This window comes from Semicossyphus pulcher, unplaced genomic scaffold (genome assembly GCF_022749685.1).
Source record: "Semicossyphus pulcher isolate SPU_LCO1_2020_fin unplaced genomic scaffold, fSemPul1.0.p SCAF_16, whole genome shotgun sequence".
Lineage (NCBI taxonomy): Eukaryota > Metazoa > Chordata > Actinopteri > Labriformes > Labridae > Semicossyphus > Semicossyphus pulcher.
Genome location: NW_027211670.1, coordinates 11,527,664 through 11,553,822, shown reverse-complemented (window position 1 = coordinate 11,553,822; position 26,159 = coordinate 11,527,664). Strand labels below are relative to the sequence as shown.

At 40.2% G+C, this 26,159-nt stretch overlaps 5 protein-coding genes across 5 annotated transcripts; 3 read left to right on the top strand and 2 right to left on the bottom strand.

Annotated features, from left to right (window-relative positions):
• Positions 1 to 55: 55 nt before the first annotated feature.
• Positions 56 to 9,320, top strand: LOC138593042 (uncharacterized protein C7orf50 homolog). Its single transcript, XM_069663866.1, has 6 exons — positions 56 to 110; positions 597 to 743; positions 845 to 946; positions 6,038 to 6,249; positions 7,908 to 7,989; positions 8,222 to 9,320. The coding sequence occupies exons 2-6, from the start codon at positions 606 to 608 to the stop codon at positions 8,399 to 8,401; spliced, it is 714 nt and encodes a 237-aa protein (XP_069519967.1). The 5' UTR covers positions 56 to 110; positions 597 to 605; the 3' UTR covers positions 8,402 to 9,320.
• On the bottom strand, positions 2,318 to 5,202 carry LOC138593040 (uncharacterized). Its single transcript, XM_069663864.1, has 2 exons — positions 5,033 to 5,202; positions 2,318 to 4,515 (listed from the first exon to the last, which is right to left on the bottom strand). The coding sequence occupies exons 1-2, from the start codon at positions 5,033 to 5,035 to the stop codon at positions 3,466 to 3,468; spliced, it is 1,053 nt and encodes a 350-aa protein (XP_069519965.1). The 5' UTR covers positions 5,036 to 5,202; the 3' UTR covers positions 2,318 to 3,465.
• A 96-nt stretch (positions 9,321 to 9,416) lies between the features above and the next one.
• Positions 9,417 to 12,281, bottom strand: gnptg (N-acetylglucosamine-1-phosphate transferase subunit gamma). Its single transcript, XM_069663865.1, has 11 exons — positions 12,165 to 12,281; positions 11,989 to 12,043; positions 11,837 to 11,904; positions 11,676 to 11,730; positions 11,436 to 11,519; positions 11,265 to 11,358; positions 10,877 to 10,991; positions 10,716 to 10,798; positions 10,442 to 10,570; positions 10,262 to 10,343; positions 9,417 to 10,172 (listed from the first exon to the last, which is right to left on the bottom strand). Exons 1-11 carry the CDS (start codon positions 12,229 to 12,231, stop codon positions 10,093 to 10,095), a joined length of 912 nt encoding a protein of 303 aa, XP_069519966.1. The 5' UTR covers positions 12,232 to 12,281; the 3' UTR covers positions 9,417 to 10,092.
• Positions 12,282 to 12,357: 76 nt separating this feature from the next.
• On the top strand, positions 12,358 to 15,749 carry tsr3 (TSR3 ribosome maturation factor). Its single transcript, XM_069664767.1, has 6 exons — positions 12,358 to 12,759; positions 13,255 to 13,465; positions 13,795 to 13,988; positions 14,095 to 14,262; positions 14,965 to 15,019; positions 15,365 to 15,749. Exons 1-6 carry the CDS (start codon positions 12,639 to 12,641, stop codon positions 15,525 to 15,527), a joined length of 912 nt encoding a protein of 303 aa, XP_069520868.1. The 5' UTR covers positions 12,358 to 12,638; the 3' UTR covers positions 15,528 to 15,749.
• A 1,995-nt stretch (positions 15,750 to 17,744) lies between these two features.
• pdpk1b (3-phosphoinositide dependent protein kinase 1b) lies at positions 17,745 to 25,901 on the top strand. Its single transcript, XM_069664624.1, has 14 exons — positions 17,745 to 17,923; positions 19,715 to 20,005; positions 20,218 to 20,260; positions 20,373 to 20,510; positions 20,624 to 20,768; positions 20,871 to 20,968; positions 21,099 to 21,174; positions 21,290 to 21,358; positions 21,565 to 21,661; positions 22,269 to 22,442; positions 22,606 to 22,823; positions 22,963 to 23,020; positions 23,329 to 23,481; positions 23,589 to 25,901. Exons 1-14 carry the CDS (start codon positions 17,900 to 17,902, stop codon positions 23,700 to 23,702), a joined length of 1,698 nt encoding a protein of 565 aa, XP_069520725.1. The 5' UTR covers positions 17,745 to 17,899; the 3' UTR covers positions 23,703 to 25,901.
• Positions 25,902 to 26,159: the final 258 nt, after the last annotated feature.

The following is a 26,159-nucleotide window of genomic DNA, read 5'->3' as shown; positions in this document are numbered from 1 at the left end:
CCGAGACATATCCGTCCAATCACGCTCGTCCTAGCCACCATCACTTCCTGGTTCAGTTCCCATGCGTGTTTTGTGCTATGAAGAGTACTGCACGTTTTTTCGTAGTTCAAGTAAGTACATTTATGTATAAGAACAATATGATAAATGTCTGGTTCAGGATTAAGTGTTAGTATACAAGACATATGTATGTGGCAGCCGTAAAAACATTGTAACTAGCTAAATATTTGTATTTTAGGCTGTGAAAAACCGTACACATATTTTGAGTTTGATAGGACATATGTCTTTATTCATTAATTGTCATGGAGCCATTAGGGCATCAATAATAGTTGGATTAAACTGGGTTAGGGTTAGCTGTTGGGTATATAGAGATTTTCATGTAGTTATACATGCAGTCCAGTTTAGTATTCAAATTTAGTTCCACCTCAGTCAATATCTTTCTCTGTGCTTGTGTTGTGACATGCTTATAACATTATAACTATACATCACACTCGTCCTTTTAGGTCTTGAAAGCTAGTTGTCTGTCCACGTTTGTACTTCTGCGCACAGTATGTCTGTTTATCTTTTCTTTAGTAACATGTACATGTTTTTGTTTTTAGGATTAAGTCATGGCCAAAGACAAATCTTTGAAAACAGACAAGCTTCCATCCAAAAGGAAGAAGTTGAATTCAGATGTCATTGAAGATCATACAGAAGAAATGAAGGACATTAAAGTAAAAAAGAAAAAGAAAAAGATGGAGGTAGAGGTGAGTAGCACAGTGACTAGTTCATGTGCCTTGTTTAGACAACTCTGCCGAAAAAAATTCCAAAAGAGTAATGAATGTTTATTCATTTATATTTGATGCAGGAGGCTCCAGTACAGATTCCCTGTGTGACCATCACTGCAGATGATAAAAAACAGAAAAAAGAAAAGAAACAAAAGAAGAAACTAACAACAGAGCAAACAGAGGTAAGAATGCTCACTGTTTCCTTGTGCACATAATTTAATGCTGCAGGTTTCTTTTAGTACTCAAGTGAACTCAGACTGCTGATAAGTGTTGCTCCGCAAAGAAAACTGAACTCTAAAACAAGGTAGTCAAAGGTACTGAAAAAATGAATTTTAATTTATAAACCAGCTCAGTGTGCTGCGTGTTGCATGGTTTGCTTTCAGCTGATATGTATATGGATTTCTGGAGGCTGACCTGTGCAGCTTGGCCTGTCTATTTCCTGCTGTTTATTCTGAAATGTCTCCTCAAGGAAGCTGTTTAAAGGCGGGTTCAGGCAGCTGTAAGAAACCTCCTGTCAAGTGAAGAAGAAGGCGCTGCTTTACATGTTGACCTTTTGGAAAATCGCAGGTCATAGTAGCCCTGTTTCTCGTTGAACACCTCGATCAGAGATCAGAGGTTGGCCGCAGCCAGGTTTTCATAGTATAGGCCTGGGGCTGACAACCCTGTGTTCCAAGTTTACCACTAAGATGAGGATGTTCTGGGTGAAGCTGACAGGGAGCAGGAGGCTCATAATGTAACACTGATGGTTCTCTGTTATAGTTATACTCCTTGATGGCTTTGTAGTCCATGTTCATAGCCTGGTCTATAACCTTTTAGAGTTTATCTGGTGTTAGCATTAGCCCAACTTTAAGTGGCCATCTTTAATAGTTTTCCAAGGGATTTTAGCCCCTGTGGAGTCCGAGGGGCCATATGTCACCTCTATCTGCTCTTTGGTCTTTGTGGATGTCCAGGAGAGTTGATTCCCATGTCTGCTCTAGACAGAGGAAAAGTGTTTAAATACAAGCTTGTGAGACTTTTTCCACCACATTATCAGTGAATGGGATAATTCTTGTTTGCATGTATGTGCTGATGCCTCAATTTACAAAATGTCGGATACCACGCCATTCAGAATCATCATGCAAGATCAGTTACTAAAACGACATTGTTTTATTTGAGAGATTTGCTGTAGCTGTTGAATTCCTGCTGTTTTAAGTTCACATAGGGGGGGTGGTACAAGAAAGTTTGCTTTAAAGTAAAGACTCATGCATCTCTTGAGTCTAGTTTGAATATGACAATCACAATTGTTACAGTTGGTTGCCTTGGTTATTAGGTTTAAAGCGTCAAACCATAGACACAAGTGTTTTTGGTCTGAGCGGGGACCTGTTTTATCTCTACCTCCATGTTTCCTGATACAGTACAACTGTCTGATACAGTACACAATGCCTCCAAACATTTTTGTAACTGGGTAATAGCTTCAGTGCTAGAGCTAATTTAGAAAAACTCCTGAACTTAATGGTCTAGTTGACAGATACAGCAACTTTATTTGAATAGCATAGGACATTATTAGTCAGTGAGCTTTAAGATACCTTTATTTAAGATGCATACTTCGAGATGAATAAAAAAAGATAGCTTGCTAGCTTTCTTGCTAGCTAGCTACATCGCCGTCCCTCTAATCCTCCCTGTCCTGATGGTGTTGACAAGGAAAGCAGGCGTCACAGTAAATCTAGTAGCGTGTTGCGGTGCTGCCCACTGCCTCCAGTATGAAACACAAAGCCACATTGTCAGCACACAAAGATAGAAACAGAAACAGAAACACACTGTTTTTCATTCTAGCTTAATTCCCGTTTATTAGCCGTACAGTGAACTCACACTGAACATGATGTAAACTTCATATGGAAATTTTTAATTGCATGAATAATAATATCAAGTTTGGACTCGGAGCCAGCTCGTCAACACTGGCGCTGAAGTGTGAACACCGCTGTGATTGTAGAATGTTAAAATGTATAAATATGGGAGCTTTGACATTTTAAGTGACGCCACACCTTGTGCAGTATAATTTTCCTACTGGCCCCTGGTGATGTGCCACTTTGTCTTGGCACAATGGCATCCATACAGGTCAGTTATTCCTCCAACTGGAGCTCATCAGCTTCATGACACAGAGAGGTCAGAGTATCTTTTCTGGCTTGTTTTGGTTCTTTAAGAGCAACTTGACAATATTGACACTGCTGGCCTAAATTTAGAGTCTGACTTTCTATTTCCCCTGACTTAATATTTCCTATGTGGCATTCAGGGGGATTGCGGAGCTTTTTCCAGGCATTTTGTCTCAATGAGCTCTTGTGCCAGTCACGTAAATGCAAACAGACTCTGTTTTCCCAGGAGAGAGGTGTGTCTAAAAGCAGGTTCAAGACATAAAAAACTACACACTACTGACGTAGTCCTTTTTTAATCCTCTTTTTTATAGTTTTTTCAACTGTATAAGCGTCTTGTTACTTGAGAACAAGGACCAACAGGGTGCAAAATACTGAAAAAACTTTTTTTAATGGAATATACAAAATAGTTCCCATCCCTGGAGACACTAAAAAGAAGAATGCATGATTATAAAACATTAACATTGTCACAAATAATAAGCAGGGAAAGCCTTTCTACCACATCTGATCCCAAAAGTCTGTAACTGGACGCATCAGTAGAGTTCTGTTCTCGTAGATTAGACAGTTTTCTTCCTCTATGACTCAATGTCCTGCAGGGTGTCTGTGATCTCGATGTGCGGGGCGATGATGTTCCTGTTGGGCTGCGTGCGCCCCGGGCTCCTGCAGCAGTCCCTCATCTGCCTGAACGCCCCGTGCAGACTCTCCCGGCACGGCCTGTGCATGAGCAGCACGAGCAGCAGGCTGGCGCTGCACCCCGAGAACAGCACAAACTCGGCCACGCTCAGAAACGCCTGCTCTCGATAGCTCAGACCCTCCCTCGCTAGCTGCGCTCCTCTCAGCAGGGCCACGCTGTAGAAGAGCTGGCAGAAAAACGACACCAAAGTGACCGCCAGAAACACGGGACCCTCCTCAGAGCCTGAGAGGAATCGTCCTTTAGATTTCCACTGCCGGACGACGCCTCTGATCAGGAGTCCCAGTTGGAAGATGTAGGGAATCAAAAAGGCCAGGCACAGCCGAGCAGCTGCGTACAAAACTCCAGAACTGGCTGGATCCATAAAACAAGCACCCTCTTCCTGCAGAGCATCACTCGGTCCACGAAGGCCCGCCAAGATTAGAGAAAACAGCAACGACGTCAGGACCACCAGAGCCACACAGACTGCAGGCTTCCTCAGCAGGGCGTGCGACGGCGGATCCAGAGTGAGGACGTAAGCCATGAGCACTAACACCAACAGGCCACATAGAGAGGTAGTGTTGATGATGAAGGACAGAGCAGCACAGCCTAAATGAGTAGTCAACAGGTAGGCAGGTCTGTGGGCGACTGCGTGCAGAGAGAGGAGCAGGAGCAGCAGCTGGAAACCACAAAAGGCCCAGAGCAGGCAGTCGAGCCAGGCCAGACGTCTCTGAGCTCTGTAGGTCTGCACGAAGCTGTAGAGCAGGAAGCAGCCGGCGAGGAAGCCCAGAAAAGCAAAGAAACTGTAGCTGTAGTTCGCATTGGAGGTGATGTCGTTGGCTTCGATCTCGTCTGAATTATAGCTGGAGGGGGCTGTGGAAGCGACCGCGGCCACGATGGTGGAATAGTTGGAAAATGGAGGTGTGGTGCTACTCAAGTTCAGGCTTTGATTAGACTGGAAAGGAAAAGAGGAAACACACAGAATGAAAAGAGAAAACACCCAAAGATGAGATCCGGTCCTCATCAGCATCACCCTCAAGTCTCTGTATTTCCTCCAACCGGGGTATGAGCAGAAATCTACTGAGCTGCAAGATAATCTAGTTACAATATTTACCGTCTGCGGCTCTTTTAGTTCACAAATACAAGTGCAATGTTAAGAGCGACCTAGTTTTAGAAATTAAACTTCTTTATCAGCTTTAATAATACATTTTAACAGTCTTTACTATCACTCAGGCTGTGAGTCATTAAAAGAGTTTTCCAAGAGGAACAAACTCTTACAACACAGCACATTTCCTTCCTAAAATTAGCTCGAAGCTGAGTTGCAATTCAAACCTAACTCCCTCGATCTCTAAAATTATATACTAAATCTAATAAAGATGTTTTTTTGTACAGCCACGCGCCTCTGTTTGAGTCTTTGTCTGCCCCCGCTTTGAGGACCTGCCCGCTCAGTAACAACACATGTTTCCACTTACCATTTTTTCGCTTCCGTCACCCGCTCCTCTTCTGTTTTGTATCCACCAGCCCGACGTCGCAGATCGACTCACAGCTCTGAAAAAGATGCTCTCTGCATGGACCCGATCACTCCCTGTGAGGGGGTTTTTATAAGTTTCTGTGGGCTATACCCCGCCAGCATACTTTCAGAGTGACTTCGTGGCCATGTGATCAAAACCTCTCCCTCCCCTCCCTTCTTTTTTTTTTCATCACCCTGCAGACTGAGGTCCGTTAAATCAGAGAGCATACTGACTCCCTTGTTTAACTTCCCCCTGAGAGTTAAACGTGCTCTTTAAGTTGAGCTGTGCTGACTGGTTAGAGCAGGGAAACTGCTTTAATGTGGTTTCTGTGGAATTAGATTTTAAGGTTCAAATATTTCATTTCCTCTTGTTGTCTCGTACAAAGTTCCTGTCATGAAGCTGAAATCCAATTTCTGCTTTCATTCAAAATCCCCTCGCATGGCTCCTAAACTTCACATGTGTTTATATTTAAACTGTGTAGTCGTGTGCCCCGAATATCTGTCGTGCCTGAAACGCAGTGCTGCAGGGATGTTGTGCAAGGCAGTTAACTTCAGCATACAGTATAAATACATCAGATGCTGACATCATAAGTCTTTCGATGCAGGAAACGTCCCTCTGAGCTGCAGCGCAACAGGAAGTCATCCAAACATCAGCTTGTGCTTGCATTTTCTTGTGCTGCAGAACAACATAATTAAACTTTAGATGTTTAAGGTGTAAAGAAGATTAGTTCTGCACTGACCCGGAAAGCTGACATAAACAGACTTTAGCAGGAAATGGCCGTTAATGTACACAAAAGATGAAACGATTGTTGTAACATTTTTCTCATCATTCATACAGTCTGTGTGTTTTATTTTAGGATGTCTGATAACTGTTTTACACCAGCACAAATAATAATAAGAGTCTCCAAAGGAAGCTCTGTGAATGTAGATAACTCCCATGAGTCTTTGTTTTGCTTTGCGGTGACAGATTTCTGACCCACCCCGTCCTCCAAAGGAGGCACTCGAGGTGGAGGGAGAGGAGGACCTGAGCCCCGATGAGAGGCGGGTCATGGAGAGGAAGATGAAGAAGATCCTGAAGAAGGAGGAGAAGAAGAGGATGAAAGCTGAGGGAGTGACCCCGGAGAAAACGGAGGCATCTGGACCCACTGCACCGCAGCAGGCTTTGGATTACCTCACATGGTAAGAGCTGCTCTGACCAGGACAGATGAATCCACGTTGTCATACGTCTTAAGTTCTAAACAGGAAGCGAGGAGTCATAGACTTTACTTTTCAGGTATTAAAACCATGATGTGCGTCCAGAGGCAAAATGGATATCTTTAAGCATGTTCCTCGCTGCTGATGACGCTGTGTGTAACACATTTCACAAGATATTAAGGGTCAATAATGAAATGCAGTTCCTTAAATCCCTAAAAACAAATAGGACTTTGGTGATTTTCATTTACTCATTAGGTTCAGTTGACTTCAATCAACCAATCAGACTTTATTTGTATAGCACTGTTTGTACAACTATAATGTAACACAAAGTGCTTCACAAAATCAGAAAGTCAATAAGAACAACACAATCAGCCCACCCCCCCCCCCCCCCCCCCCCCGACCCACGAACAGAAAGTAATAAATAAAGGACTCGATAAAACAGGAAACTGACAAAGCAAGGAAACGCTATCATGTAGTTGTGATGAGGAATCACAGGAGGAAGAATTAAAGCGTTAAAAGTCATGAAAGCAAAATAAGAAAGATCAAGACGTGAAAGAACAAAGTCAGTAAGTGCCAACAAACGGATTAAAGTGCGACTGGACACTGGTGCCGACAGATAGCGTACAGGGCGGTTTTTTTTTGTTAATCATCATCAGCAAGATCAACAAGGTCAATGTAGTCATCATCATCATCTTCATGAGTTTCAGCATTGGCATTGGCAGAGCGTAGTGGGCGGGACGGAGCGTAGACCTGGATGAGGGCGTTCAGGTTGGCAGGAGCCGTTTCTGTTGCTGTTTTGTAAGCAAGCAACAGGGTTTTCAATTTGATGCGAGCGGCAAAATAAAATAAAAAGGAAGAAATGCATAAAAAATTATCAGGAATTATGAATAATAATAAAATGGAACAAAATAATATTTAAAAAAAATAAAACAGCCTAAACTGTAAAATAAATAGGAAAATAAAGTTACATAAGATAAAATAATATTAGATTAAAAACCAGGCTAAAAGGTCGGTCCTGAGTAAAAGATAGTCAAGAACAAAAATAAATTTAAAAAAATAAAGTTACATAAGATAAAATAAAATGTAATTAAAAGCAAGATGTAGGTCTTGAGTTAGGCTGCTCCACAGACGTGGGCCATAGTAAAGACTTATACTGAGGAGGATCCACTGTGGCCTCATTTCAGCTTCAAGTGTATTGTGGGAAATAAAGATTCACTAAAAGCTTCGAGAACTGGCCTAAACAAACAAATTTAAGAGAATGAAAGACAGCTTTATCTTGATAGTCACAGTTCTAATCATAGCCAGAGTTACATCTGCTTCCCTTCATTAACCAGCCATGAAACTACAACACCGTGACTATTCTTGTTTCTTTTCTTTCTCAGTCTCCTGTAAGTTACACAAATGTATGTTAATGTAACACTGGGTCACTCGAGTCCCCTTCAAGGTGTTTCTGTTATTTTGTCCTTCCACTTGTTTAGTATATGGGAGGGAAAAATACCACTGACACTTGAAAGCAACACAGGTTAATAACTCAGACTACAAACTGTATTAAGAAAAATAGCGTGATAAGACAGTATGCAGTTAACAGTATGTATTTATTAACTGATGTTATACCGCAGCCCACTCTGGTTTTGTCTCTGCAGCTGGGTTGAAAACCGAGCAGAGTGGAAGTTCCAGAAGACACGGCAGACGTGGTTACTGCAGCACATGTTCGACTCTGACAAGGTAAAACTAATCTGCATGAGAACGGAAAGATCAGGGGAGATTTTTGTCAGCTGAGGTTTAGAGAGAGAGGGAGGTTCTTCCTGTTTTATTAGTTTGTGTGTAACACCCACTCATTTTGACACTCAAATCAAACTACTACAGTTTATTTACTCGCTCGTTTATTACACAAGAACAACGCTAACATGTTAAGTAATTGTCACGCAACATGATCGTTTAAAATACTCGTTCCCAGATTCCAGATGAGAAGTTCTCCCTGCTGCTTCAGTACCTGGATGGGCTGCGTGGAGGAGCCAGAGACACCACAGCGCAGAAGGCCTTAGCTCTGGTTGAGGAGTCGGGACAAGCGCCAGAGGACAGAGCTGTCCAGCAGAGGGCGCACAGAGCAAGAGAAGTTATCCAGCTGCTCACCTGAACCCAACACCACCAAAGAAAACACGTGAAACGCACCAGAGAAGGATTGAAACATGTTGATCAGTGGACTGAATGATTACCTGATCTCAAACTAGGACTAAGACTTTGTATTTTTTTATGTCATATTTTGGGATGGTTCTTTTGGAGAAGGATGAAATGTGATTAAATGACTGTAATTGCTCATTTTTTTAATTCTAATGTCTAGATCCCTCTGACTATCCCATTTCTTTATTACTTGTGTGCATTTCTGCCTGGTATTAATCTATTTAAAAACAGGATCTGACACTCTTATTTTTCTTAAACATTAGCTGAATTTTTCAGTCCAGTTTGACCATCATGGACACAGCAGGAGATGTAACTCCCCAACATGATACAGAAAGCCGAGAGGCTGCTGGAGCTTAAACTCTCAGGAATGCTTGTGCTCGACGTGTTTGTGCGTGTCCGATCTCATAACCTGTGCAGTCACTGATGGTAATAACTTTCTCATCCAGTCAAGTTGATGTTTGGGTTTTACGTTACCTCATTAAAACAACTCCTTCCAGAATAATGAAGACCCATTCTTCAACTAAATATTCCCCATCCTTGTGTAATAATGTAAACGTTTTACATTATTAACATATGCAGGCTTTGTTGTGCTAATGCTGAGAAGAGATATATAGTACAAACTGTGTAAAAGCATCCTGCAGTAAACAGGAAGATGGTTTAACTTTTGATTTGGGTTAAAGACTGTTGAGGAAGGAAACCGTCTCTATGTGTGGTCAAAGGGTGGTGACATCACTTCCTGGAGTTCACAGTAAACTCAATATACTAAATATAGATGTATATGTATAACAGTTGCTGACTGTATTAAACCACAACATCATCTGTTAACAGTTTCGACAGACTTTTTGCCTTTTGGTCTGACACTTACACATGAAATATACCGGTTATAAAATGTTAAAATGCTTTGGTGGTGTCTCCTACCAAGCAAGAGTTTTTCAGTACATAATGAAAAAAGTGGTAAATTCAGTGCACGTACAACTGCTGCTATAGATTTTAGAGATTTCATTATCTCTTGTAGAAAGTTTGTAAACCTGCATAAAAATGAAGTTTTCTCCTTTCAAAACATTTTATTTCTCACTTGTTTAAATTAATTAAGCAATATCACAAAAGAGGGGGTGATGTTATAATGAATATCATCACGGCTGTGATGTCAGTCGTATATTCGATATAACAGCACGGCCTCAAGTGTGATATTGCTTTTATCCAACAGCAGCAACTATTAGTAAACAGTAACAATCAACAACAGATTACTTTTTGCTCCATCAACTCAACTAGCTCCACAACTGAACTGAAACTTGACGTTTGTTGCCAAGCAACCCAAACATTCTCCTGCACTCTGTGTCTACAGGTTACATCAGATCAGCAGTGTTGCATCTGTTTGTTTTAATTTATAAAGCAACCAGTGAAATAAGAGTCTGCTGTGTGATTCAGAGGTACCAGCTTGATCAATCAACATACACCGTGTGCTGTAATGTTAATTAACTGCATTCAGAACACCTGGCTGAGGCGGAGTGATACACAGAGTGAAAAGTCCCATAGATGTTGTTCTCTATATCAGCACTCGTGGAATGCCGTCTGTGTCACTCAACAAAATCTTCTAATCCAGTCAGTGTCTCTTCAGAGGAGATGGTCACTTGCTCTAGAAGATGATCACAACAGGTCAATGAGGCCGTTGTCTCCTCTTAGGTGTTCATCCTTTACTGTCGCGCTCACTGTGCTTTTGGCTTCATCTGCAACATATGGCAAAGATATAACAGAAACAGTTCACACACTGTACTAAACTTGAATGAGTATTAAAAGTAGGGTTCAGTTCACTTACTTTGTTTTGATTCAAAAGGGATATTGTGTTGAGTTAGGAGTGCATGCAGTCTCTCAATCTCTTCTCTTTGTTTCTGAAAATCCTGTATGAAAAAATACAAAGACAATATAAATTTCTGTTGCAGTTTTGTACAAATAATTTACATATTTTTTAATAGGATGGGTTAGTAAATATACACACCTCTGTGCATTTCTGTAAAGAGTTGTGTGTTTCTGAATCAGCTGCAACTTCTGGCACCTTTATCTTGACTTTTTTGCTTTTCAAGAGACCAGCCTCCTCAAATATATCCCTCAAAAGGTTGTTGTAACCCTGCACCAACAAACATACTGTTAGTGAACAAAATCAGTACAAAGCTTGATCATTCTGGAAAGATAAGTAAGCCTATATCTTTCATCAGCTTGCAAGTGATCAATCGAATCATGCTGGTTTATCACTCTGCCAAACTGATGTTTACCTGCTCAGTGATGAGATCTTCATAGCGCGCCTGCTCAGCTTCATCCCATTCCTTTTGCAGATTCTCACTCAGTGTCGGGTACACTTAAAAACAGCATACAAATGATAAATAATTAACACTAGCCTACTGTTTTAGCTTGTGCTTTAAGGTTTCATTCTTACCTAAAAGAGAATGTGGATGGCACACGAGTGGGGTCTCAAATGTTAGCGAGTACACACAAGTGCTCGGCTCGGAGACTTGAGCCAGCTTACTGCTTGTGCTGCAGACAAGAATCACCTACAGAAACATGACGTAAGAAGTAAGAAGACATATTTTCAAGTGACAATGATTTGTGAGAGTTGTCTGTCCTATATAACTCTAGTGTGACTGTTCTGAACATATATTGAGAGTTAAATGCTGGGTCTAGACTTTTTGTTCAGCATTACCTGCTGAGTATGCTGTTTAGGAATTCATTTATGATCTTCTTAAAGTATATTATATTTAAGAAGAAGCCCAGACATTGAAGGAAGTCAACAGGAGCTCCAAAACGACTTCAAAAATCCCACTCACTTTTGTTTCCCTGTTTCTGGTTCCACATGTATCTCCGTCTCTCATCCACATCCCAGTGAAAGTGTTGTTTGCTATTTCCCACTCCTGCCAGATCCTACAAGGAACACATAGAAGGCTGCCTATTTAAACTGTTAATATTTGCATAGATAAGGTAATTTATCTGCATCTTACCCAAGTATCCCACTGTAGGCGTTCCATCTATACGACTGCTCATGCTGGGTGATGTTGTGAAATGGACAGAATTCATATTTATACCTGCAAAATGACCATGCACACAAACACACCGTTATGTTTTAGCAAATACTGTGATGTAAAGCATCCAAACAAGTCATTGTGGAGAAACTATCAACTGTAAAGGGTGAAAAGGGGTGAAATATAGTGTACACATGATGGATAGAGCTTAAAACTTACGTAGACTCTGTGAAACTAAAGCACTTCCCAGCAAGTCGATGGAGATGTGCAGGTCCTGTTCATTAGTGTTGACAAAGGTTCATTCAGTGATTGGGTAAACAAAAGGCATATACACAGGATCAAACTAAATACAGGCTTTAATTTATGTGAAACTATTTTACCAGACACTGGGGATGGAGTCACTTTTGGCTGTAGTCTGCTTCCCTGAGCAAGAAAAGGATTATTCAACCTAAACACAGAAACACAGAGAATCAGAAAGGGGCTACTGTACACAAGGTGCAAACTGTGAAGGATTTGTTTTTGCTTAACGCACCCAAATGTGTTTGGCTCCTCGACTATCTTCATTTTACCGGCTAGTCCATGATTTACTGTATTAAAAAAACAGTCGACATCTGCCTCAACTCAACTCATTGAACACACATTGTGATGTAGCGAATCAGGTTTGGTATTATAATTGTGACATATAATGAAACACTGAGCGCTACTTACTGAAAAGAAACACACAGAACATCCACAGTCTTAAAAGACGATATATCCCGTTACACGTACAGTTCATGGCTGATTTTTGAGTGCTCAGATGTGTAGTGTTGTATTGTGGCTACATTTCCTGCTTTGTTCAACCGCTCGTCATGTGACATCTCACGTCATCAAAATAAGATGTGCGCATGCGCTGTGTACTTGGACTACGACATGCTTCACACGATGCTAGCCAAAGCAAACTTATCTGTATCTTAAATTATATTGTAAATCAGTGTAGGTCAAACGTAGACTATAATATCATTGTATTGTAATGATGTCTTTTAAACTGTAAATGTTCAACGCTTAGATAAAATACGTCTCGCGAGATAAGTTCTGATAGTGTACGTCGGATCGCTAACTAGCTAATATCAGAGCAAAGCATGTAAACAGATCCTGGTTAGTTTTAATCTGACAGTAGGTAACTAGCTTTAAACTGCATTTAACATGGGGCGAAAGAAGCAGGGCAAGTTTGTTCGCCCTGACAACAAGGGCAAAGACAAAAGGCATAAAATGAAGGGGAAATCCTTAGAGGCCTTTACAGAAGAAATGCACTCTGCTTTTGAAGGTAATCATGCAATGACTACTTACAACACAAAAATATTTATCAACTATTCAAGTGCCTCTTTATTTATATATGGGATATAAGACCAAGGTGTATGTTTTTGTAATGGGTGTGTCTAAATTGCTTAATAATATATTATTAAGTATATGAAACAGAAGTACATTTTATTTATTTTCTTTGTAAAGGGACAATGTACAATATTAAATAACAGCACCGAGTTAACTAGACGACAACACAAGACGCTTAATACAAAGTCATGTCATGTAAATAATGTTGGCTTTTCATTTTCTCTTCAAATGTGTTGTGTTGAAATATGAAAGCAAACCAGCTCTGTTAATTTTGTCATGGTAAGAAATAGTAAAAAATAAATAAATAAAAAACTGTTTTAGATTTATGCCACTGAGAAAAGACTGCAAAAACCTTGAGAGTGTAAGTGCCTTGTAATTGAGAGTTTTCACACTCAGTCTGCAATTTTTCCTCTTTTCCTGTCATTTTCAGCAAGTTTTCATCTAGAGGAGGGAGCAGAGGCCCCTCAGGTGAAACTGCCTTGTCCACTCGCCATGTGGGAGTTGGGTCACTGTGATCCAAAACGTTGTACGGGTAGAAAGCTGGTACGAAAGGGCTTTGTACGGAACCTGCGCCTCAATCAGAGATTTAACGGACTCATACTGAGTCCAATGGGCACGAAGTATGTGACACCAGCAGACAGGTGTGTGTTTCAGGTGTTTCTTTCATATAGTATTGACTAAAATCACTGCTAGCCTTCAAAGAATCAGTAACTTTCTTACAATTACACATAATGATAAATCATAAGACAGGCCATACAATCTTTTTGCCTAACTAGGAAATGTTAATTCTTGAATATTTTTAATTTTCTAGCAACTAAATGTGTTGTTTATTTTTTTTAATATATAACAATTCAACCATAACCAATGTTTTTGTGAGATCTTCTTTAATAAATCTATTGTGATCAAACAATAATGGAATAATCTGTGATTAAGTTAAAAAAAAGCATTTATATTGACCCTCTCTACACAGAGAGATCGTGGCTCAAAGTGGGTTGGCAGTGATCGACTGCTCCTGGGCCAAGCTGGAGGAGACTCCCTTCAATAAGATGGTCGGAACTCACCCCAGGTTACTGCCGTACCTCGTGGCTGCAAACCCAGTCAACTACGGCAAGCCGTGCAAGTTGTCCTGTGTGGAGGCTTTTGCTGCCACATTCTGCATTGTTGGTAAGGCTTAAGCTTTAGTTATTCAGGCATAATGTACTGTATTGTCCTCCTGACCACCTCCGACACACTGTTACAAGTTACAAACATGCTGCCTTTGATTTTTCAGGTTTCGAAGAACTAGCAATGCTCTTGTTGAATAAATTCAAGTGGGGGAGAGTGTTCCTGGACCTCAATAAAGATCTCCTGGACCGCTATGCTGCTTGCCAGTCAGAGGAAGAGCTGCTGTCTGTAGAAAAGGAGTTTCTCACGTCTAAACCAGAAGAGGAGGAGTTTGGTAAAAATGAGGGAGAAATAAGTTTTGCCAACATAATTGTGTAGGAGCAGTATTGGAGTCATTTTGGTTTTAGTCTCACATCTGTCCTCATTTTAATGTTGGTTCAGTCTCATGTGAAACAAATAGCTCTGAAATAGCTTCTATTTATTAAATGTTACTATTCTAAAAGCTCTCATTCAAAATATACATGAGTAACTAGTTTTATTCTGTTGCTATTTTATTATTGTGACATACCACTTCTACATTATGTAGGGGAAACACTGGTCTTATACTTCAATTTCGCCCATAAGGCTGTAAGAATTAAAAAATCACTTGTGGGTATAATGGTTACTCAAAACATAAAGGTTACTGTAAGTTTGTTCTGTCCGACCAATAATGTTAGGCAGCTTTCTCAGAAGATTTTAACACAGATGTGACCATTTCTTGCATCGTTTGCTGAGCTGATATTCAATAATCGCACAGAATTGCCATTTTTCTTTTCTTCAGTTATTTGATTTTGTTAAATTAGATTCTATTTGACTTGCTGTACAGAACAGAGATGTGAGCAGTGATTCAGTAGTCTGGAGCCAGGCTAATTGTTTCCAGCATCTCTGGAAAATTGCCCCATTTGCAGAGAAGGATACATTTTGTTGCTATGATAAAACCTCTATTGCTGAGGCAAGCTTCCTCTTAAATAGAAGCTAACCATCGTCTCATTCACAGATCCGTTTGATGTGAACTCAGGAGTAGAATGTAGGAATCTCAACAGACGTCAGTGGTAAGCATTTAATGTTTCCCTGGAGGCCATTACATTTATATATAGTGAGGTAATTCCAACACATTGTCATCTTGTAATGATGTATAGGTAAATGAATTGTAAAGACTGATCCATACATTTTACTGCTGACAGATTCAGCATTTTTTTGTTTGTATGTCACTTTATACAATATATATATAATACAATATAAGTTTTAAATTCACAAAGAATTGATGCCTATCATCAGCTTAAATTCAAAAATTGTTTGGCCAATATTGCTTACTACATTTTCAAAAAAAAATCTTCACATTTCTAGTCTGTTTTCAGGGGTAACTAGGTTTGTTAACCTGCCTTTTCTATATTTAGGGACCTTGAAGATGATGATTCTTCAGAGGAGGATACAGACACTTCAGAGGACGACGAAGATGAAAATGAAGCAGAGGATGAGAAAACAGAAAGCAACAGTCAGTTAAAAACAGCCTCTCTTCATTGTGACGAAGAAGAGACTGAATCAAAGACAGCACAATAAAGCATATTTCATCAATGGACTCTTTCACTACAAGGACCGTCAAAACGTATTCGATACTCATGACTCATACACAAACTAAAGGCTATTTGGGGCTATCTGGTTTTTTACAAGTTTCCAAAAAATGAAAAGTACATATGAATCTAATAAATTCTATTTTTCTTGTAAACAGAATTAATAAAGTAATATGTGCAGCTGTCATTGAATTAAAGGTATATATTTGGATACTGGGTTGTCACAGTTTTAATTGGACACACGGTTTCATGAATCCAGAGCAGGGTTATTATACAGAAGTTAACGAAAACAAACTTAAAACTACCAGTGAAAAAATAATTTCTTTAAATTAAGTAAATATTTCAATTTTCAAATAAACTACAATGAACAATGCAAAACGAACTAAAACTAAATAGATTTGCTGGTAAAATCAGCTTAGCTTTCGTTTTCCCCCTCCATTAACACTGTGGTTGCAATAGCTACCACTTCGTCCTGCTCTGTTTGACTTCTCGAGAGACACTGGCCTATAAAAAGGCCTAATGAGCATCATATTTGATGTCATGCATTCTTTCATCCTACCCTTTTCAGCTTCCAACTAAAACTAGTCAATTCCTCAAAATAAAAATAGTTATGAACCCTCAAAACTAAACTGAAATCAAAAACCAAAATAAAAGACTAAACAAAAATACAAACTATTGGGAATTACGGCTCTTTGAAGGGAGTCGGATCTTATGGCTCCGTTCCATTCCGAGACCCGTGTAGAGTGGTCAGACTCGCGAACGTGCGACCTGCACTATATTCTCCCTTGTCAACACACATATTAAAAATTCTGCACTTTTAAAATTTAAAAGGAAACAGCAGAATAATGTAGGAACAATAAATCGTCATTGACTTGCCAATCATTTATGATACAACTCTGTGTGACTACAGAGATGTCAACAAAAAAATAACAAACTGGGCGGAGGGTTATAATGTTGCTCACTGTTGGCATTACGTTGTGGTGAGATGATTCCGCTACACGTGACCTAGTATAGCGGAGCTGCAGTTGAAAATAGCTGCCTGTGGTAATTCAGCATAAAGGGGACTGGATTTAGGGCGGGCAGTGATATTTGGGCACAACTATAAATAGAACAGCTTTCACCTACGACATGGTTCCCGTCGTTCGCACCAAAGAGACCTTCAAAAGAATCAGATCGTTCACGAACGTCACATCACTAATAACTCTGATCCAAAGGGGTTAGGTAATTGTACACTTTAAAGCTGTTGTGATGAACTTTCAGTTTGTGTTGATTTTGGCGCCCCCTGTGGACCAACCCATACCTCTTCTCTCTTTGCTGATTTTTTCCTGTACATGCTTAAAGTCGAGGTGAAATGAAAAATGTCATTTTAATCCTTTTAGATCACATCCCCGGTAATATTTTGCATCTATATGACAATATAGGCCAAAAAAACCACAGAAAATCAATGTCTTCGTATTGTTATATCAAAATCCGATCATTTTTTCTTCCGGTAAAACTAAATTTCACGAGTGCTTACGTAAGTTAGCACCAAACAATTTCAACCAATCAATCTGCAACATTTAGCAGCAGAGCACCAAGAAAGCTCGGTCAGTTAGCTAGCTACTGCGCTGTGGAGAACGTCTGTCTACGCCCATTACTCAACGATCAAATCAAATCCCTCTAATGATATGTCCTGCCTGCACTTCCTGTTTCACACGGAAATTCGTCACAATACGTAAGCTAGATACTCTCGAAAATGCTGTTTCAGCTCGACTTTAAGTGGTGTTTTTTTAACAAAAAATCTCATTCTGCTTTCCTTAACAGTCATATGTATAACTCACTTTAAATGTTTGCCCTGAAAAATGTAATCAAAGGCAGCGTGCAGTTAATTTCTTCGTCTGACACCTACCCCCCGCCAGCGGTTTCAGGCATTAAAAATAACTATAAAAAAATAATCAGTCTTGTCGCTGATGGTCTGGTTTGCTTTTGTAGCTCATATAGAGTAATCTGTATAAATTTCAGTCAGTTTCATAACCAGTGAAAAACTCCTTACAGGAGCTTTAAGCACAAAAGTTTACTTCAAGTGTGGACTTGTAGATACACCTCGCTACAATAGTTCATTATTCTAAAACAGACATGAATTTGAAGGCCACGTTTACTGTTGTTTGACTATCAACAACTGTGCCGTCCCTATCAGTAAGATGAAGTTCAGTAGGTTGTAAATGTGGCGAGGGGGGCGGACACAGCGGGACTCTCCTCTGCTGTCCTGCGGTAACATTGTTGTGGAACGACGTCACAGCTCGAAAATGAAGGCGCAGAGGCAGCCATTACTGGAGCTTCTCTAATTATTTTAGTCCAAATAAATACTCGTGGAAAACTCCCATGGCAAGAGCTACAAGTCAGCTGGTGAGTGTTGCAACTTTAACACGAATAACAGTTCGAAGCCGGTGCTCAAAATGTGAAGTGTGGCGGCTGTTTGACAACAAATAGTTCCGTCGGGCCTTCAGTTGAAGAGCGGTGCTAGCCGTTACGACTCACTAGCAACGTTAGCTCGCTACTGTTGGCTAACACAACACCTAATGTTTGCAACGTTAACCGGGGCTGTACAACACCTTGCTTGATTCATGATTTAGGGTTAAAGGAATTATTTGGTGCTAATGTAGCATTTACGAGTGCTTGCTGTTAGTTTTATAGGATGCTTGACCATTTCCCCTTGGTCAGTAGCGTTATCTGTTGGCTGACGTTAGCTAAACATGTTCGCGCTTTCGAGCGATGCTTCTGCCTGCTAACAAGCTAACAGGCTAACGTTAGCTTAATGCGTTCCACCTTTGGTTGAAGAAAGCTTTTTTAGGTTAACACTATTTAGCTCGATTGTCAACCCATTAACTTGAAATGTTTGATACTGATGTCGGCACACTAACTTTGAACAACACCTTGTTATGTTGGGTGAAAAAAGCAGAAGGTTTTTGAGTTAGTTATCTCATACCTGGCTTGCTAACGTTAGCTAATTGACTGGCTGTTAGCGTTAAGTTTATAACTCGCTGTCAGTGATGGCCGGCATTATTTGACAAGGCAGCAGAAGCTAACGTTAGCTAGCCAGCAAAGTAAGTTCGCACAGGCCTGTTGTTACCTGAGTGCTCCGGGTTAACGTTAACTTTAGCTGACATCTTCTTTAAACCATTTGGCGCATGATCAGTAGTAATGATTTGGTAGATAGTTATAAGACCAAGTGACAACTATACAGTCAAGTCCGGATAAGGCAGCTAAATGGCCACACCTTGGTTTTGAATGAGAAGAAGCTAGGCCAACTGAACTTACTCACGTTAAGTTCAACAACATTAACAATGAGAGCAAAAGTAGTTGATCAGTAAGTAAAAAAATAACTTTGGTTCAAGCACTAAACAGTTAAATGTTATCCGAGTTTACAATAAGCACTCGGGGGGTTTTGTGTTAGCTACCATGTTTGATCACTTATATGCAAATGTGATTACTTCTGTGCAGTTGTGGCAGTAAGCACAGCTGTCACGTGAAAGCAGTAACTTTGACGTGGATTTTACAACTTTTCGCAACTTTTTTGGGGTCACGACCACCAGCGGCTTCTTCAATAGTCATTACATGTTCTTATCTATTCTGGACCTTGCTCCTCAAGTGGTCTCTCTTGAAATTGTGTACTAAAGTTATGATTTCCCACAAAATATATTGCTCCCATTAAAATGATTTGCTAGAAATGGAATGAATTGTATAAATGAAACCCTTTGGACAAAATATATTTGTTTTGTTCTTTTTTTTAATCTCTTCTATGATCTTATTTTGGGTGTTTCAGAAAACCCATCTCACAACATGATATGTTAAAATCCCCAGTCAAATGACAGTGCTGGATGGAAAAACATGTCCTTTTCCATGAATGGATATTCTTTTAAAACATTATAGGAAGCAGTTCTTCTCATTATAATTATTATTGTATTTAAATCTTTTGTTACCATCATTCATATTGTTGGCCTTAGCTTGCTGATGTTCATAGAGACAAAAAGATGAATCACTCATTTTCGGTAGTACATTTTCACTATTTTAGATGAGGATGCAGTCTCCCATATTTCTGAATTTAAGATATTAAACCACACATGGACATGTTTTTTTTATATTTGAAACAAGAACTGCTGACTGATACACTGTCAAATGTTCCCTCTCCTATTTCAGTATGATGTTGTGCCCATTCAGCCCAGCGTTGTCATCTGTTCCTGCTCGCATCCATCAATGGTAAGAAACCACCCTGACTCCTGCTCGCCACTTGCTATCCCAGGCGCAAGCAGTAGCCACTGTCCCAGCATGGAGGGCTCAGCCTCAGAGGCCCGTGCTGTAGGAGCGTCTGCCAGCAGCCAGGGCTCAGACCTCCGCACACAGCCGGCAGTCCAAGCCCCCCAGCCACGCAAGAAGAAGCCGGAGGACTTCAGATTTGGCAAAATACTGGGAGAGGGCTCCTTCTCGACGGTATGTATCCTGCATTCCACGTAGCTTTTGAATTAAACCTGGGCAGATGTTGCTACATGCTAGCATTCTTTTGATTAATGTGCTTGGATGAGTCATCCTCATCTTATTTCAAGTGAATCAACAAAACAGCCCCAGGAGCTACTGGATTTTCTCCCAAGTCTGACAAGAGATTAAGATGCCATGTTATGGTTTTTGTGTTCTTTTCTTCTTAGGTTGTCCTGGCAAGAGAGCAGGTAACAGGGAAAGAATATGCAAGTAAGTAATAATGAAATCGCTTTGGGTGAATTAAACTTCTTTTATTAAGATGGTTTCTTTGCTACGTGTGTTTTTAATAACCTATTGCAAAATTTTCTTTTCTTTCCTGCAGTTAAGATTTTAGAGAAGCGCCATATTATGAAGGAGAACAAAGCCCAGTACGTGAAAAGAGAAAGGGATTTGATGTCAAATCTAGATCACCCATTCTTCGTCAAGCTCTACTTCACATTTCAAGATGATGAGAAGTTGTGTATCCTTTAACAAGTTAGTTTGTCAAGTCATGTTGTATATAATGAACTCACCTACGGTTTTGTTTTTTGTGTGTGTGTTAAATGACAGTTTTCCTTAACTAGCTTTTCTTAGATTTTGGTCTCAGCTATGCTAAGAATGGAGAGCTCCTGAAATACATTCGCAAAATAGGTTCATTTGATGAGACCTGTACTAGATTCTACTCCGCTGAAATAGTTTGTGCTCTAGAATACTTACACAATAAGGGGATAATACACAGGTAAGACGTTCTAGTTGTTTAATTCGTAATAACATTTCCGTCTATTTGGCTGTTTTTCTTGTCTGTTTCCTCATGAGTTACAACTTGTTCCTCTCATTTCAGAGATTTGAAACCAGAAAATATTCTTCTGAGTGAAGACATGCACATCCAGATAACAGATTTTGGGACAGCAAAACAGCTTTCATCAGACAGTAAACAAGGTATTAGCACAATCCTGATGTTACCGTACTTCTTGGCATAAAGTCTAAGACGTGTCCAAGTGATAGGACTTTAGCATTCACTCTGTAAAAATCAAAGAGTAATTCACATCTTCTTAACATTTATTTGCAGCGAGAGCAAACTCCTTCGTTGGAACAGCACAGTATGTGTCTCCAGAGCTGCTAACAGAGAAATCAGCCTGCAAGAGGTATGAAGTTTGGTCATCGTGCAACCTGTACTTTCTAATAATTGTTCTGTTTTTCTGTATGTCAAATAAAAATGGCATTATCTGAAAGTTTATTTATTTCCTTCTTAATTTTTAGCTCTGACCTCTGGGCCTTGGGTTGTATTATCTATCAGCTGGTGGCTGGTTTACCACCGTTCAGAGCTGGGTAAGTACACAGCTGATCTGTTTGTTACAGCTTAATTCATGCTTCAATAATTGTATAATTGTATCGCTATTTTTCCCAATAAAGTTTAATGTTATTTCAAGTGCAACATGAGAGTAACCTTGACCCAGTTGCATAAAGAAATTAAACCGACATTTCTATTACTTCCCTAACAATACATTTTTTGTTTTGTTCACTTCCTCTTGTAGAAACGAGTACCTAATATTCCAGAAAATAATAAAGCTGGAGTATGAATTCCCAGAGAAATTCTTCCCCAAAGCCATGGATCTTGTCCGACAGCTTTTGGTAGGTCATGAAGTACCTTGATTCATTTTATATTTCATGTCCCCACAGATATCAGGATCATTTATTAGCATTTAAGTGCTATATTAGTTAGTGATGATGTTAGTTGCATACAGGACTGGGCTTTACTGTAGGGCTGCACAACATTATTTTTCTCATTATTGCACTACGAACATGCTCAGACTGACCGATACCCAATGATTAAGAACCTTTTATGTAAGACACTCAGCATGCCAACATTTACCTATAAGTTGGAGCCCTGGCTATGCATTTACACCACTGGCCCATCAGATGAAGCCTCAGCTAGCTGTTATCTACGTTTAGATTAGTTGATGGCAACTGCAAGGTTAGCTAAAACCATTGCTAAGAAAGGAGAGAAGAGCGAGAGAAATTTGCTGCAGCAGTACTTCTGCTACTTGGACTTAATTTGTCTTCTGAAGGGAGCTGCAGAAAGATATAGGAACTGTAAAATACAGGTAATCTAGCAAGCGACATATAGTCATCCCTACATTGACCAGCGTTATCACACATCACAGATTTTCCTCTTCTTGTGCAGGCCTACTTTTTTCTACTGAATTAAAAAATCATCTCGTATCCATTTTTCCCTCAGTCACTGGACCCTTCCAAGCGGATTGGGTGTGAAGAGATGGGAGGGTACGACCCTTTGAGGCAGCACCCCTTCTTCGACACCATCTCCTGGAGCGACCTTCACATACAGACACCCCCCAAGCTCACGCCCTACCTGCCAGCAATGTCAGAGGATGATGAGGACTGCTACGGCAATGTAAGATACTAAATCAGGGTGCAATTCTCTCTTCTTCTTTTTTTAGCCTTTGCTTACTTTAACCTGATGCATAATATCTTGTTGAAAGATACATATTTCTAGACCTCTGAACAGATCTTCAGCCAAAAACGCCAACCTTTACATGTTTCTTTCCCAATAACAGTACGATGACCTCCTGAGTCAGTTCAGCAACATGCAGGTGGCCCAGTCCAGCTCGTCACACTCCCTGTCGCCACACGAATCCACGCCCCCGCAGAGGTCCAGCAGCAACATCGAGCAGTACATCCACGACCTGGACAACAACTCGTTTGAGCTGGACCTGCAGTTCACTGAAGAGGAGAAGCAGCTATTGCTGGACAAACAGACCACTGGAAACCCCTGGTAAACCTCCAATATATAAATATGTTTGAATAATCATTACATTTTTCTTATGACCTAGAAATGTGGAATAAAGTTAAATTATAGTGTTTGTTTGTGGGAAAGGAGTTGTCATTAATCTGTAGTTGTTTTTTTTACACAGGCATCAGTTTGTGGAGAATAACCTGATCCTGAAAATGGGCCCAGTGGATAAACGAAAGGTGTGTGATTTTTTTTTTATGTTGTTGTAAAAATTGTAATCTTTTAAGTTAAGAGTTGCTGACAGCTGACTTTGAAACCTCTTCTAAATACAGCTGACCTACAGTCTAAGTAAAATGTAAACATGTTTTTGTAGTTGAAGTCGCCACAGCATGAATGAAGTCACTTCCTATGTTGCTTACTCTGGCTGCTAACATATACAGTAGGAAATAAAGGGGAATTCCCCGCTGCAGTGAGGAGAGTGTCTTTGGCCTCACAGCCCCCTCTGTTGGTGAACTGAAGTCTTGAGACATGTGGCACTCCATTACAGGGTCTGTTTGCTCGACGGAGACAGCTGCTTCTCACTGAAGGACCACACCTGTACTACGTGGATCCTGTCAACAAGGTCCTGAAAGGGGAGATTCCTTGGTCCCTTGAGCTACGCCCTGAGGCCAAGAACTTCAAAACCTTCTTTGTTCACACGGTACATTTATTTCTGAATGTCCTGCATATTTCTCTGCTGCAGCTTGTTGATACTCACCCACTGTTTTGAATCTCTCTAAAAATGTTTTTTCCCTCTGTTATTTGCAGCCTAACCGAACATACTATTTGATGGACCCCAGCGGAAATGCTGACAGATGGTGCAAGAAGATCCAGGAAGTGTGGAGAAAGATCTATCAAAGGCACCAAAACCCCGGCCTATAGGAGCACCTTTCCTCCTGCGGCCGCTCCTCTTTAGCTCTGAGGCCAATCACTGAGCAGAGTAACACCCTCTTTAGTGCCCTTCATCACCGCAATGTAAACAAACTCTTAGAGACGCTGGCATCTAGACCTTGTTTGTTTTCCTGAGTAGAACCATGGGAAAAATACAACTTTGGATTCAGGGTTGCTTTGCTTGTTCTTTGTGCTCTCTGTGAGGCTTCTATTGCATTTTTCCATGTATGGATGATAAGACTGCCACCATGCACATCTGCTTTTTGTACATTCAGCAGGGGGGGTAAGAGAACGGCAAGCTTGTCCCGTAGAGTGACACAAGCTTGGGTACCGCTAGGACTATCTCAAATGCAAGGACTGGTTTCCTGCTTCAATGATACCATAACACGAAATCTAGCTTTTGTGAACCGGAGCCTTTCCTGATATCTCAATTAAACCATATCCTACTCCTACATTGTACGTGCAAGCTGTAGTCAGGCCCCACTTCTAACGCATATACTCCATAGTTGTAACAGATACTGTAAGCTGATTCAGTCTCACGCGTTTACCAAACTCAAATCCTACATATATTTTTGTCAGAGCCCAAATGTTCCCACGGTATTTGAGTTTGTTTTCTTTTTAGTCTCTTGGTACTTGCTTATTGCAGTCCAACTAAGGTCTCGATGTGAGAAAGCAGAGTGAGACATGGGTCTGAATCAGTCTCTGTATAAGTGTGAGCCTTCCATTGCCGTTACTGAGGATGTATTGCTAACAGGGGGCGGGTAAACATGCCACTAGCTTGTACTTCCTAATCATAACTTGCTTCTCTTTCCTGCATGGCCAGTTTTGTAGCTCAGCCTTGTCCGCTTCTCTCTCCTAGGGCACTGGAGATATAGTTTATTCAAGTTTAAAGGTGGGTATTTTTGACTGCATTGGCAACCATAGCGATTATTATTATTGGATGATTTGGCTGTTCTGTACCATTCACTGGCTATTTCTTTGTGGTATGAATTCTTCGATTTCTTTTTTCTGTGGGATAGTCGGCTCATCTTCAGTACGTCCTATTGAAAACAAAATCTCATGTGCTGACCACCCCCATGCTGAACAGAAAACTTCATCAACAGAGATACATACACATACTATCATTCTCCGAAGCAATCACAGTAAAGCTGTTGTCCCTGGACAAAATGGCAGAACTGCCTCATCGGGCTCATCGGCCCATCGTTTCCTGTTTTCATTCTGACGTTTGGCCCAATAGAAATTAAAGCGATTGATTTAATTTGTGCTCTTGTTTTAGCAATGTGTATTATCATAATGCTTTTAATTTTTGACATATTACCTTAAGGTCCTTTCCAAAGGGCCTCTTCCTTCAGCTGAGTCTGTGTGTGCAGTGTGTGACTGGAGTACAGGTGAATAGGACCCTCTGGCCCTGGGGCCCGGGGCTCGATGTGGTTGGATGTCAGTTAAAGGATATCTATCTGATCCAAATAACCGATGAAATTGCTGTATCTGTCTATAAAGTTGAGGAAAGCACAAGAAAGGTGTTTTCCTCTAGTTAGAAAATTTGTTTGAATCAAGTCGATGGCAGTCGGTTACATTGTGTATGGAATACTCTACCTGGCTTGTAACTGACTAGAACTGTGATGTACAGATGATGTATTATTAAAATCTGAAGCAAGTAATGCAATGATATTAGGATACAGTTTTTGTATTTTTATTCTTGTATAAGGTTATTTGATGGCTATTGTTTAGCCTCTAGTTCATTCTGTGTTATTTAAATTCTAATATATGAATCATATTTGGATTGAAGTCATGTTCAGGGGCCATGTTGTGTATGTATTGAGATGTAAAGCCTTTGAATGTGAATAATTATTGTAAACTATAATATTTTACAGCTTTTTTCTTACTATATCATACATTTTCTATTTGCTCAGTGATTTAATCATATTCTGATAATTTAATGAATCTGTTCATTCTCTCTCTGATTATTTGTGCGCTAGGTCAGTAGATGTTGAATGATGAATTTTCCACTTAATGCTTGGTAGTCCAGTAATTAAAGCATGTAGGGATTTAGGCATACAAATACAGCCATGTGTCCTGTCTTCTGTTAACAGCCACAGTCATGACACAGTGAAAGCAGCAGCAGCATTCAGTGGCAATGGCATCTCACATTTTGCAGCGTGTAAATAAAGTACCGGCCCATTATCAGTGTTTTTGTGTCGTGAAAATTACTTCAATTTACACTTTCATTCAACATCAGAAGAATAAACTTAAATCTCATTGGTCATGCACTTAAGAAGCACATTTATGATTAACGAAAAAGCAAAAGTTATTAATGGCAATGAAGACGTTACTTTAATGGCATTTCATAGGCTAGGACATTGAAGTATAAGAAAATAAAGCTCCATATTAAAGCGTGAAGATGAAGCTGGGAGGACCTTGTTCCCCTGTAATAATTTATGCAAGTGT